The sequence below is a fragment of the Rhineura floridana genome, chromosome 3 (assembly GCF_030035675.1).
Source record: "Rhineura floridana isolate rRhiFlo1 chromosome 3, rRhiFlo1.hap2, whole genome shotgun sequence".
NCBI lineage: Eukaryota > Metazoa > Chordata > Lepidosauria > Squamata > Rhineuridae > Rhineura > Rhineura floridana.
The window spans coordinates 204,970,905-204,985,060 of NC_084482.1; the positions used below are offsets into that span (position 1 = coordinate 204,970,905).

The 14,156-nt window shown below is 45.2% G+C and overlaps 2 protein-coding genes across 10 annotated transcripts in view; one reads left to right on the plus strand and one right to left on the minus strand.

The window, feature by feature from the left end:
• LOC133381223 (zinc finger protein 1-like) overlaps positions 1–3,225 on the minus strand; it is a 27,658-nt gene extending 24,433 nt beyond the window's left edge. The window contains exons 1-2 of the mRNA XM_061620011.1: positions 3,170–3,225; positions 2,803–2,934 (exon numbers count right to left, since the gene is read on the minus strand). The gene's annotated coding sequence lies outside the window, so the exon portion shown is untranslated. The remainder of the gene's footprint in view (positions 1–2,802; positions 2,935–3,169) is intronic.
• On the plus strand, positions 2,851–13,344 carry LOC133381236 (zinc finger and SCAN domain-containing protein 2-like). Of its 9 annotated transcripts, none has more exons than XM_061620057.1 (5): positions 2,851–3,035; positions 4,718–4,833; positions 5,466–6,481; positions 9,642–9,768; positions 12,055–13,344. In XM_061620057.1, the coding sequence occupies exons 3-5, from the start codon at positions 5,744–5,746 to the stop codon at positions 12,933–12,935; spliced, it is 1,746 nt and encodes a 581-aa protein (XP_061476041.1). In that variant the 5' UTR covers positions 2,851–3,035; positions 4,718–4,833; positions 5,466–5,743; the 3' UTR covers positions 12,936–13,344. The 9 variants fall into 9 exon arrangements, with proteins under 9 accessions (XP_061476041.1, XP_061476046.1, XP_061476042.1 ...); XM_061620058.1 differs by lacking the exon at positions 2,851–3,035 and adding an exon at positions 3,130–3,260; XM_061620056.1 differs by lacking the exon at positions 2,851–3,035 and adding an exon at positions 3,130–3,249.
• Positions 13,345–14,156: the final 812 nt, after the last annotated feature.

Consider the following 14,156-nt stretch of genomic DNA (forward strand, 5'->3'; position numbering starts at 1 on the left):
TAGGATCAACATAAGTCGGAATCGACTTGAAGGCAATCCATTTCCATTTCATTCTACCCAACAGGGTTGTTGTGAAGATAAAAATAAGGTGGAGAGCTGCATATATTCTATCAATCTTTCATTGCTTGGAGGAAGGGTGGAATTAAAATACAATGAATTCTTAAGAACTAAGCATGTCAATATACACTGATTGCAATACCATTGCGTTTGCAGCCCTCCAGGTACAGTTGGACTCCAACTCCCATCAATTTCAGCTAGCATGGCCAATGGTCAGGGATGATGAGAGCTGTAGTCCAGCAACATCTGGAAGACCATAGGTTCCCCCATCCCTGGTAAAAGGAGTGAAGGGCAATGTAACAGGAACTGCTTGCGGGCTTCCCCCAGGCACCTGGTTGGCCACTGTGAGAACAAGATGCTGGACTAGATGGGCCACTGATGTTCTTATGAATATTTTCCCCTCTATTCTGTTCCCCAGAACAACCCTATGAGAAAAGGGAGGCCTAGAAACAGCCCAAGACGATGCAGGGAATTTTATTGTGGAGAAGAGATTCAAACCCAGATCACGATGGGCAAAGTCCAGCGCTACACCCTGCAAGATCTCAAGTTTATTTTATTTTTTATTCTAGCCTCTTCTAGCCCACACAAAGTACCTTGCAGAAAACCAGCCATAAACCACAAAAAGCACATCTCAATTACACACACACACCAAATAATTATTATTTAACACATTTATAACCATGTCATAGCATGAAGATATCAAAGCAGTGTACAAGATAAAAAGAATTTAAAACAGCAGCCTAAAATAACATAATATTAAACCACATAAAAACAATCTCAAATCAACAGCAGAACTATGAATCCTTTTTTAAAAGCCACCCATTTTAAAGGCTATACTGGTAAGGCGCTACACACATATCACTTGGGTGGTAGTTTCATGGGCTCCTACTGGGAGGAAGGGTCAATCAATTAATCAATTAATAACTAACTGTGGGGCCACCATCAAGAAGGCTCTGTCTGTTCCCCGCTCCCCTGGGATTCTGATTGATCTTACAATCAGGCTTCCAATCAGGGCTAGCCACAATTATTTTTATCTTTTAGTTTATTTATGAATCGGTTCCTGTGAGGCATCCCGAAGCCATTTATAAAATAACAGCATATAAACAGGTAAAACAACTCCATATAAAAAACATTTTAAAATTATAAATATAAAAAGAGTTTAAAACAACAGCACATGCATAAAACAGGTTTCTCCCTTTACTCTCTTTTTTGGCACAAAAACAGATTCAAGGCAATGGTCATCATGAACCCTCTGGGTTTTCTAAATAATATGTTGCTTTATGTTGCTATGGTTTGATTTAAAGTTGTTGAGTCATGGTCAATGTTTACTATATTCCTCCACTGTCAGAGGCAGTATTGTGGAAATCACAAGTTGGGGAGAGTAGTGCTGTTGTGCTTGGGGACTTTTCATTGGGGCATCTGGCTGGCCGCTGTGAGATCAGGACCACATTCACATTTATTCCACTATTATTCTACTTTAAACAGTCATGACTTCCCCCAAAGAATCCTGGGAAGTGTAGTTTGTGAAAGGTGCTGAGAGCGGTTAGGAGACCTCAGTTCTCCCTATAGAGCTACAATTCTCAGAGTTCCCTGGGAAGAGAAGGACTGACTGCTAAACCACTCTGAGAATTGTGCCTCTGTGACGGGGAACAGGGGTTTCCTAACAATTCTCAGCACCTTCACAAACTACCCTTCCCAGGATTCTTTGGGGTAAGCCATGACTCTTTAAAGTGGAATCATAAATAAAATGAACTGCCTTCAAGTCAATTCCGACTTATGGCAACCCTATGAATAGGGTTTTCATGGTAAGCAGTATTCAGAGGGGGTTTACCATTGCCTTCTTCTGAGGCTCAGAGGTAGTGACTGGCCCAAGGTCACCCAGTGAACTTCATGGCTGTGTGGGGATTCGAACCCTGGTCTCACAGGTCGTAGTCCAACACCTTAACCACTACACCACACTGGAATCATAGTGGAATAAATATACTGTGCGGACGTGGCCCAGGATGCAGGATGAGATGGGCCTTTGGCCTGATCCAGCAGCCAGGCTTTTCTTATGTTCTGGGTTTCCCATACTGATCTCAAGACCCAGGCAGGTCTGTACATATGAATGTCATCTTTCACAGAGAACAGCCAGATGCAGAAGAGGGCAGGGCTCTTCCACCTGTAATAATTGTGTAAAGGAGGGAATACCAACCAGAGCCTTTTGCCTGTCAAGCTATGCCTCTTCCACACAACTGTGAACAGTTCAGAAGATCTATCTATCTATCTATCTATCTATCTATCTATCTATCTATCTATCTATCTATCTATCTATCTATCTATCTATCTATCTATCTATCTATCTATCTATCTGTCTGTCTGTCTGTCTGTCTGTCTGTCTGCATCTGGCCACCCATAACCTTCAAATAAGTTAGGCAGCAATCCTACATCTCAGAGGTCAAAAAACCTGTTGCCTGCCAGGTCTTGATGGACTCCAAATCCCAACATCCCTGACCCCATTGGCCATGCTGGATGGGCTGATGGGAACTGAAGTCCTATCAAAACTGGAGGGGCCCCAGGGTTGCCCAACACTGCAACACACAAGGGATGGTGGCACCTGTGTGGCCCTCCAGATGTTGGTGGACGTCAACTCCCATCAGCCCCAGCCAGCATGACCAATATATCTGGGGGCCACAGGTTTCCCAAACCCTGCTGGATGCACTAACCTGGGCGTAAGTCCCACTGAACTCATCTCGTCTTACTTACCCCTCCTCTCAGAAGGAAAGCCAGATGAGGGACTCCTCCAAATGTCCCTGGAGAATCGAACTAGATTCTCTACTCCTTCCTTCCTTTCTTCCCTTCTCACTTCATCTTCTTCTGCCCAGCCACCTCCTTCTTCTGGATAAGAAAAACAGCGGATGCAATAATCAGGAGCCAAAAACAGTCAGCCTGTGTGCATGTATTTTGATATCGAATCTGCTATTAAGAAATCCAAATAGGTAAGAAGCACAATCTTTTGCAAGCTTTTTGCCCCGAATGGTTAAAGTGACAGAGCTCCCGTTCCTAGAGAGGCTGGAAGTAGAGGGCCAGGGAAGGGGGATGTCAATAGTGGAGGCACCTTCCTGACTTTTACCTGCTGCCAAACTGAGTTTTTGGATTCCCGGGGGTGCGGGGGGAGAAGCTGGAGGCTGGTTGCATTTTTAGGGGGAGCCTGTAAGTAGCAGGTGAATTTGGCTGGAGGGGGAACAAGGGGTGGGTTTGGGGAGAGAAACAGGAAATTGCAGTTTGAGGAGCTAGCAAAAGGTAGAGAAGCACGTGTAGGCATAGCGGAATCGTATCAGGACAAGCCGTTGGTCCATCCAGCCCAGGGCTACCTGCTGTGACTGGCAGTGGGTCTCCAAGGTTTCTCAACCCTGGTATCTGAGAGCCTTCTAATTTGAGATTTTGCCTGGGATCTTTGGCATGCAATGTGTTTGATGCCTCAGAACATAGGAAGCTGCTCTATTCTGAGTCAAACCCTTGATCCATCTAGCTCAATATTGTTTACACTGACTGGCAGCAGCTCTCTACAGTTTCAGGAAGGGAGTCTTTCCCAGCCCTACTCGGAGATGCCAGGGATTGAACCTGGGACTTTCTGCATGCAAAACATATGTTCTACTACTGAACTGGCCCTTCCCTAAAATTAAAGTATGATTCTAGCTCTCTGTGAGAGAAGGGTCCAGAGGCTGCAGCTAGCGTAGGCTGTGGCTGCTAGGCTGGTAAGAAGGGCAACCCTATGGGACCATGTGTTACTGGTCCTGAAAGTGCTACACTGGTGGCGAGTGAAGTACTGGTCCAATTCAAGGTGTTACATACAAAGCTCTAAATGGCTTGGGGACCAAGTACCTAAAAGAGCGCCTTCCCCAGTATCAACCATCTCAGACCCTCAGATCAGCAGGTAAGGCCTTGTTGGTGGTACTGCCACCAAGGGCTGTCCCAGTTGGCGTTCTCATGGCAGGGCCTTGTCAATGGTGGCTCCCCGCTTGTGGAATGGCTTCCTCAGTGCGGTGTGTCTTGTCGCCCATCATTATTGACTTGAGGACAACATACCTGCTTACCCAGCCGTTTGATGGCTGAGGGAGACTGTTCCTGGCAACCCTGAGCTCACTGGATGGAAGAATGCTTTTAACTGTCTTTAGAATGCGTTTAACTGTAACTGATTTTAGAGTGTATTGACTGTTTTTAGAATGCTTGTTGTTGTTGTTCCTTTGTGAGGAAGGGCAGGATATAAATTCAGTAATTAATAATTACAGTCCTGAATAAAGGCCTAATGAAATAGCACAGGAAGCTGCTTTGTGCTCTACCACCTCTTGCTTTCTTTAAGAATTTCTCCATCTGGAGACCGACCTGTGTTTCTAGAAAGAATGGTGCTGTAAGGAAAGGGCATACTGCTAAGGCAGGAACATAGGAAGCTCCCTTATACTGTGTTGGTCCATCTAGCTCAGTATTATCTACACTGACTGGCAACAGCTCTCCCACGGTTCAGGAAGGGGGTCTCTCCCAGCCTTACCTGGAGATGCTGGGGACTGAACCTGGGGCTTTCTGCATGCAAAACATGTTCTGCTGCTGAACTGGCCCTTCCTCAATGCAGGGAAGGGCATATTTTGGTTCTGTAGGATCTACTTTATATTTTGTTTACTAGAACTCAGATCCACAACATGGAGCCTGGTGCACAAGACAAAATTAAAAGAACAGGTTGCCGCTGAGCATCTGTTGAACACAGGGGGTTTTGAATGCCAGAACTGGATCCTTCATCAGGTAGGACGCTGCCTTATACGGAGTCAGACTGTTGTCCATATAGCTCAGTATCCACACTGACTGGCAGTGGCTTTCCTGGGTTTCAGGCAGGTTGTCCTCCCGGCCCTATCTGGAGATGCTGGGAATTGAACCTGGGACCTTTTGCATGCAAGGTAGGGGCTCTACCACTGAGCTAAGGCTCTTCCCCAAAATATGAGAGGTAGAGGCTGCTTCTCCAGTTCCCTGTTGGCAGTTTCTAGTTCCTGATTCCGTTTGGAGCTGCAGGTGCGGCCTGGATGAGGAACTGGATGCTGGCGAGTTCTGGCTCCCTAGATAGCCAAAGTGGGCAGAGCAACGAATGCCAATTTTATCTGTGTAAAGCATGCACCCTCCTCTGTCCTCCTTCCAGGCAAGCAAGAAGCACTATCCAAGTTCAAGGGGACCTTCCAGGCAGGCAAAAACACTCAACGAGAGCATGAAGCAGGGCTAGTGAGGGGCGTGGCCTGGCCAGGTGGGGTGTGGCCTGGGGAGAGTTCTGGGGGCCAGACAGAGAGGCCTGGAGGGCCACATGTGGGCCTGAGGTTCCCCAATCCTAATATATATGATACACCTTGCCAGGACCCACTATTCCTTCCACTATCTCCTTCCTCCAGGGGCAAGGTTCTCAATCACCAAATTGCCAGCTTCTGACTGGAGACCCAGATGATAAGAAGTGTTGCTGAGAAAGGCTCCACACACACACACCCGGCCTTCCTTGTGTGCCAGCACAACTCCTTGCTCAGCACTAAAGGCCAGTCACTTCCCCACTTTTCTGTGCAGCGATGGAGGATCCAAAATAAGCTGGCCTCAGGTCCTGCAGGCTCAACAGGAACCCTCCTCTGCCCCCCCCCAAGTTTCCAGTTTCAGGGGTGTGAAGCCAGAGTGGGGAAGAATGGAGAGGGGAGAGCCTGCTGTTTCCAAGCTGGAGATTAGACCAGAGGAAGGCCCAGGAGATTCCTTCCATATTGTTCAAGTGGAGACAGTCGGGCAGTTTCCAAAATGGCCGTCACTGAAATGCATTAAGGAGGAACCAGAGGAGGGTCTGTTATCACAGAGCTGGGATGCCCAGTGGAAAGACTTCCTCAAGGTGGTTCAGCCCCCCCACTCCAGCATGGAAAGCCCACAGCTGCTGGAGGCTGTCTCATGGCGGGGGAATACTAAAGTGTCTGTCATCCCCGTTGAGGGACCCACAGCTACCAGCGAGGAGGCCAGAGGTGATGAGCAAATGGCCCAGGTTACACAAAGCCTTCGTCGGCCAGCTAAGCAGAAGTATGGCTTGCCGGATCCCAGAGACAGGGAGGATTATGGGAAAGTGAAGGAAGAGCGCGAACGTGCCCTTAGCACAGACAGAGAGCGCTGTCTCTTCCGGCAGTTCTCCTACGGGGAGGCAGAAGGGCCCCGCGAGGTGTATAGGCAGCTGCACACACTTTGTCATCGGTGGCTCAAGCCAGAGAAGCGCACAAAGGAGCAGATCCTGGAAGTGCTGATCCTGGAGCAGTTCTTGGCTGTCCTGCCCCAGGAAATGCAGAAGTGGGTGAAGGAGAGCTGCCCAGAGACCTCCAGCCAGGGGGTGGCCCTCGCAGAGGATTTCCTGTTGAGGCAGCAAGAGGCCGAGAGGCAGGAAGAGGAGGTGAGAAGCGCTGCATGCAGATATCTCCATACTTCTGGTCACCACTCTTCCCACATGGATCGAGGCTGGTCCATTAGGGCAGGTGGGACACTGCCCCACCAACTTCAGTTGGCCCTTAACCAACCCCGCCCACCTGCCTGATTTACATACCATTCAGAGAATGGCCTTGGCTGTCAGCTTCCTCCTCCTCAGTCTCAGTTTTGCCCTTGTAGAACTCAGCAGGGAGGAGGGACAGGACAGAAAGACAATTGGTTGGCTCTGCCTGCCGTTGGCTCCGGCTTCACATGCTGAGGGCCTTTCTGTCTTCTGCTCCACCAGTCCCAAAGGGCGCCAGGCCCCACTGGTTGAACCAGAAGGGACCCTTTTCATCCTTCCACCCCAAAAGTGTGGAAGGGTGAGAATTACCTGTACTTATAGGAATTCTCTTCTCTGAACGCAGGCAATTTATTTATTAAATTCTGTTAAAATGACACTGTTAAATATACACAATTAATTTCAAGTAACATCTTCTAGCATGTAAGTGCCCAAAATAAAGAAAACATTTTAACATCAAGTGATGTTGTTGAATATTTATATGATTAAGTATATAAATATCGAATGATAATTAAACTATTTTTTAAAAAACGATTGTTTTAACTTTTGGGGGTTTTGGCTTCTTTGGGAGGAAGAGTGGGATAGAAGTTTAATAAATAAACAAAGAAAGTTTCGTTTTAATTTACTGAATTAATTAAGATCATCAATCCCCAAGAGATCAATTAGACAAAATTATTTGATTTTAAATTTGATTTTTAATATTATTTACATTTTAATTTTTTACACACACACCCTCCCCAGGAGCTCAGGGGAGGATATGCTTGTCTTTCCCTTGTATTTTATCGTCACAACAATCCTGTGAGGTAGGGTAGGCTGATAGGTAGAGCATGTGGGCTCCTGCTAGGAGGAATATAAATCAAACAACAACAACAATAATAATAATACAGTAGGGCCCCACTCATATGGCGGGTTACATTCCGGACCCCCGCTGAAAAGCGAAACTCATTGAATAGAATGGCGTGAATGCCCGAAAACCACCGTAAAAGCGGAACAAGCGCCGTATGAGTGGGGCTTTAGTCTAATTGAGACAGTCGCATTAGCGAAGTGCTGTAAAGCTAAGCGCTGTAAAGCGGGGCCCTACTGTAATGTGCAGAGGAGGGTGACCAGGAAGGGTGAGGAACGGTTGCAGGAGCTGGACATGTTTTAGGCCCGACAGGACAGCTGTCTTCAAATATCCGATGGGCTGCCCTGCAGAAGATGGAGTGGACTCTTTCTCTGTTGCTCCAGAGGGCAGGACTAGAACCAGTGGGTGCAAATTGCAGGGAAGATGCACATTTTGGCTAAAAATTAGGATCAGGCTAGGAAACCTTTGGCCCTCCAGGTGTTGTTGCACTATGCTTCCCATCATTCCTGATCGTTAGCAATGCTGGCTGGGGCTGATGGGAGCTCAGCAACAACAACATCCAGAGACCCACAGCAGGTTCCCCATCCCTGATTTAGGCCATATTCACACCATACATTTAAAGTACCATTATACAACTCTAGCAGCCGTGGCTTCATCCCCCAAATCCCGGGAACTGTAGTTTGTTAAGGGTGTTGAGAGTTGTTAGGAGAGACCTATTCCTCTCACAGAGCTACAATTCCCAGAGTTCCCTGGGAAGAGGGATTGACTGTTAAACCACTATGGGAATTGTAGTTCTGTGAGGGGAACTGGGGTGTCTCCTAACAACTCTCAACAACCTTAAACTACAGTTCCCAGGATTCTTGGGGTGGGTGGGTAGGGAAATGTGCTTTAAATTGATGGTGTGCATGTAGACATAGGCATTCACTGCTTCCACAAGGTAGTTTATTGTGGACTTGGTGCTGCTGCACCAACACAACATTGTACTCATCAACAAGCACTGAGTTTGTTTTGTTTTGTAGTGTTGATTTTGTGGTTTTATTATTGACTAGGGGGGCCCTGCTCACCCCCCTCACCCTTGCCACCCCCCAACACCCCTGCCACCCTCCAGGCACCCCCACTCCCCTTGCCAACCCACTCGCCTCACCAATTATGTTGTGATTTGGTTTGTAATTTGATTCATAATTTGGAATGATATGACTTGTGTGTTAGCAGTGACATGACTTACTTATCTGTATGTATATCTTTTAGAGTGCGTTTAATGTTTTTGTTTGCCACCCTGGGCTCCTTCTGGGAGGAAGAGTGGGATATAAATTTAATATATCATCATCATCATCATAAATGTAAACTGCTTTGAGATCACTTGTGACAAAAGCAGTATATGAGCTTAAATAAACAAATGACCTGTCCCATATTATCTTCCCATTTAATTTGGCTTTACAATTTCTGCTGAAAATCTGATAAAAAGAAAGGGAAAGAAACCTTGAGAAATGGTAAATCCTCATTAAATGGGGAAAATATGGGATGGCATTTTTGAAGGGTGATGTTTGTGGACATTGATCCCATCTGCTCTATGCATTTAGGGTAGTATGCCCCTTTGAACAGTTGTGGCTTCCCCCTAAGCATCCTGGGAACTGTAGTTTGTTAAGGGTGCTGCGAGTTGTTAGGAACCCTCAATCCCCCTCACAGAGCTACAGTTCCCAGAGTGGTTTAACAATCAATTCCTCTTTCCTGGGAACTCTGCGAACTGTAGCCCTGTGACTGAAATAAGCACTTGTGTTGCAGTTTGGAATTTTGGAATTTGCAGCCCTTTGAAATTATTATTATTATTATTAAATTATACCCCGCCTTTCGGCCGAAGGCCCTCAAGGCGGCTTACAAAGAAAAATAAACACAGGTATAAAAATACAATAAAAGCAGTGCAATTTACAAAAATTAAATAAAATAACAAATAACGTTATCATTATCGGCACCGCCAAGAAAGAGGAGGTGGTGTTAGCGGGGGCAGCAGCTCCCAAGAAGCAGAAGGGCGACAGGCGTTTGTTACAGCGGAGCTGTTTGCTGGCTCAACGTTCTCTTCCTCTCCACATCCTCGGGGTCGCTCAGCTGCTGCTCCCCGGGCATTTTAAAGTGGATATTTGGACATTCTAAATTGGGGTGAGAAATGTTGTTCTTTTATTGAAAAAAAGAGGAAGGGACAAAAAAAAATGTCTGCCACTCTTTCAGGTGGTGAGTTTGATCCAAGGGGTGGCCGTGAGCTTCCCGGATGCCGAGCGAGCTTCATCGGAAACTGCTCAGAGGTGGCTCATCAGAGAGATCAAGAAGGGGAGGGGAAAAGACGCCAAACTGCCAGGTGAGGATTCAGGACAGACAAAAGAAAGGAGTTCTTTACACAGCGCATAGTTAAACCGTGGAATTGGCTCCCACGAGAGGCAGCGGTGACCATCAACTTGGATGGCTTTAAGAGAGGTTTAGATAAATGCATGGAGAATAATGGTATTAATGGCTACTAGCCAGGATGTCTGTGCTCTGCCTCTCTTCCATAGGTGGAGGCGGCATGCTTCTGAATACCAGTTGCTGGAAACTGCAGGAGGGGAGAGTGCTCTTTGCTCTCAGGTCCTGCTTATGGGCATCTGGTTGACCACTGTGAGAAGAGGATGCTGGAGCAGATGGACCACTGGCCTGATCCAGCAGGGGGCCGTCTTATGTTCATGACTTGCTGTGTTTGAACGATTCCAAAGCAGATCTTCTGACAGTTCACCAGCAATAAAAGAAACATGCTTGTTGGAATCCTTTTATTTAGTTTTTACTGATACAACTATTCTAACCATTCTTATAATTCTTGCAAATACTAATACAAATGATTCTAATTTGATAATTAAATTGAACTGCACATACCGTCCAAAAACCTGATGTTATGTTACAGTATCAGTAAAAATAACATAAACCCTAACCTTATTTATGTTTATATGAGATTTTTAAACCTTTCATTAATATCCCCAAAAAGTTTTAAATGGAATATTTTAACATTCCATTAATGTCTTCAGGAAATGTTTAAATAGAAGTTTACATCCTTAAAAAGTCTTACTATGATCATCTGAAATCTACTAAATTTCTAAAATCTCTGTATTCAGTATTTCCTTTTTTTATATCTTTTTTTTATACCAGCAATAATCAGTGCCACAATTCAGCCCCACCTGCCAATCATTTCACACCTTTCTTTGCAAGAGCCTGCCCACCCCTGATTTAAAATCTGATTTTAAAAGCTATTGGGGTATTTGTTCCTTGGATTATTTATTTATTTCAGCATTTGAACTGTAAAATTCACCAAAACATAATCTAAAACTACAATCTATACTTATTTTATTTACTTACAAGTTGCAAGTATGCTTAATCAAAAAACCTTTAAGTGGTTTATATAAAACAATACAACAGTTATTGACCTGGATGAGGGTCAATCAGCTGAGCTCAAAACCTGGAAAGACAGAAGCCTGCTGGGTAGGTGGGAGGTTCTCATGTCCAGGAGACAGGTCAATTGCCTGTTCTGGATGGAGTTGCACTCCTTCTGAAGGAGCAGGTACTTATTCTAGGGTACTCCTTGATCCATCTCTGTCACTACAGTCTCAGGTGAACTCTGTGGGCAGGAGTGCTTTCTACCAGCTCTGGCTGGTATACCAGCTGCAACTGTTCCTCGACCACGGCAGCCTGACCACAGTGGTCCATGCACTGTTAACCTCAAGACTTGATTAGTGTAACATGCTATATGTGGGGCTGCCCTCGCACCTGGTCTGGAAGCTGCAGTTAGTGCAGAATGTAGCAGCCAGACTGCTCACAGCAGCAGATTACTGCCAACATGTTACTCTGCTGCTGAAAGACCTGCACTGGTTGCCAATTTGCTACTGGGCCAGGTTCAAGGTACTTGCATTAAATCACAAAGCCCCAACTAACTTGGGTCCAAAGTACCTTAAGGACTGTCCAATCCCTTATGCTCCACCTCAGTCACTGAGATCCTCTGATTGGGCACTTCTGGGGGTTCCCCAAGCCCCCGAGATTCAGTCAGTGTCCACCAAGGACCTTTAGTGTGGCAGATCCTGCCCTGTGGAACTCCCTGCCAGGAGAGGTTCTGCAGAAGCCATCTCTCTCTCCTTTCAACATCTTTTGAAAATTGTTTAGCTTAGACAGGCCTTTGCAATTTGAATTTTCTCTTCTCCACCAATTTGTATGTACTGATGTTTTTGTGGATGTTTTAAGTGATGCTTTTCCTGATTTTCAATTATAACTTTGTATATTGTTTGCCACCTTGATAGACTTCTATGAAAGTGTGGATTATAAATACTTTTTATACAAAAACAATAAAGTATTTATAAACATACTGATAAGATCAAGCTTTAAATAAGTAGACGAAATAAAATTTATGAAATTTATCAAAATATAGATAAAAGCATCAGTTTGAAAAACAAATATACATAATAAAATTATATGACTCAGTATGTTTGCCTAAACAAATGTTTTTTTCTAAGGAAAGTCTATCAGTCAAGTAGGAGGTGTCATCCTGTGACAGTAGTCAATATAGATATTCACTCTTTTGAGTTCCCATTTTTCCTCTTCTGTTCTTACCATCAATTTCATTTTCTTTCAGCAGATGGGTGGATGAGCGACAGTGACAGGGAGCTGCAAGGGATGTTGGCAAAAAGAACCCAGAGTCTAGAGAGTTTTTTTAATGAAGATGAATCGAAGAGAGATGAAGGAAGGGAAGACGGGAGGGGAAAATCCACCATTGGCCAAGAAAGCTCAGTCTGCAAAATAACACTCCAAGAAAGGATACACAAAGGAAAGGGAAGGAGTTTGTGTACTTTGTGTGGGAAAAGCTTCAGTACTAAATCAAGTTTTAACAGACACCAGAGGATCCACACGGGAGAGAAACCATATGAATGTCCAGACTGCAGTGAAAGCTTTCTTGCTAGATCCAACCTCATTAGGCATCAGAGAATCCACACGGGGGAGAAACCGTACAAATGCTCAGACTGTGGGAAGAGGTTTAGTCGGAGCGCAAACCTCATTACACATCAGAGGAGCCACACAGGAGAGAAGCCGTATAAATGCTTGGGCTGTGGAAAGATGTTTAATCAGAGTGCGCATCTCATGAGACACCAGAGAACCCATGTGAGAGAAAAGCCATATGAATGTGCCGATTGTGGGAAGGGATTTACTCAGGACACAGCTCTTACTGGACATCAGAGAATCCACACTGGAGAGAAGCCATATGAGTGCTCAGACTGTAGCATGAAATTTCGTGATAAATCGAGCCTTAATAGACATCAGAGACTTCATACAGGGGAAAAACCATACAAGTGCTCAGAGTGCTGGAAAGCATTCAGTAGTCGTTCAGTACTTATTCGGCATCAGAGAACCCACATGACAGAGAAACCAAGTAAAGGCTCAGAATGCAGCCAAACCTTTCTTACCATATCAGACCTTGTCACACATCAGCGTACCCACACAGGGGAGGAAATTGTATAAATACTCAAGATTTGTGGGAAAGAGATTGTGTCAGAACAGTGCACCTTACTAGAAATCAGGGAATTCAAATGGGACAAGAGCCATAAGCCTAGTTCATGCAATAGCGTGTGAATGAGCATCGGTCAGGGGTCGCCACCATCATGTCACCACATGGCAGTGTGCCTGCCAATATTTTCTATGATGTCTGCAAAAGCTCTCACTAAATATCCACTGAAAAGCCCGCAATACACAAGAGACTGTTTATTTATCCTGCTCATTTCCTGTTTACACTGGCCTGGCCTATTCTATATTGAGCATCTCACTCTTAAGCATGCCCACATTTATTTATTTATTATTTCATTTATATCCCGCCCTTCCTCCCAGTAGGAGCCCAGGAGTAAAAAAAAAAACCCACTGAAACCCCTTTAAAACATCATAAAAAAGACTTTAAAATATATTAAAACAAAACATCTTTAAAAATATACTTTTGAAAAGCTTTAAAAACATCTTTTTAAAAAAAGGTTTAAAACATATTAAAAACCAATTCCAGCACAGACGCAGATTGGGATAAGGTCTCTACTTAAAAGGCTTGTTGAAAGAGGAAGGTCTTCAGTAGGCGCCAAAAAGATAACAGAGATGGCTCCTGTCTAATATTTAAGGTGAGGGAATTCCAAAGGTTAGGTGCCACTACACTAAAGGTCCATTTCCTATGTCGTACAGAACAGACCTCCTGATAAGATGGTATCTGCAGGAGGCCCTCACATGCAGAGTGCAGTGATCAACTGGATATATAAGGGATAAGACAGTCTTTCAGGTATTCTGGTTCCAAGCTTTGTACACGAAAACTAGAACCTTGAACTTGGCCTGGTAGCTAAAGGGCAGCCAATGTAATTCTTTCAACAGCGGGGTGGCATGTTGGTGATACCCTGCCCCAGTGAGCAGTCTCGTGCGGCATTTTGCACCAGCTGCAGCTTCTGGACCAACTTCAAGGGCAGCCCCACATAGAGCACATTACAGTAATCCAGCCTGGAGGTTCCCAGTGCATGGACAGTGGTCAGGCTATCCCAGTCCAGAAATGGCTGCAGTTGTCTTACCAGCCAGAGCTGGTAAAAGGCACTCCTGGCCACTGAGGTCACCTGGGCCTCTAGCGACAAAGATGGATCTAGGAGCACCCCCAGACTACAGACTTGCTCTTTCAGAGGGAGTACAACCCCATCCAAAGCAGGTAACTGACCAATTATC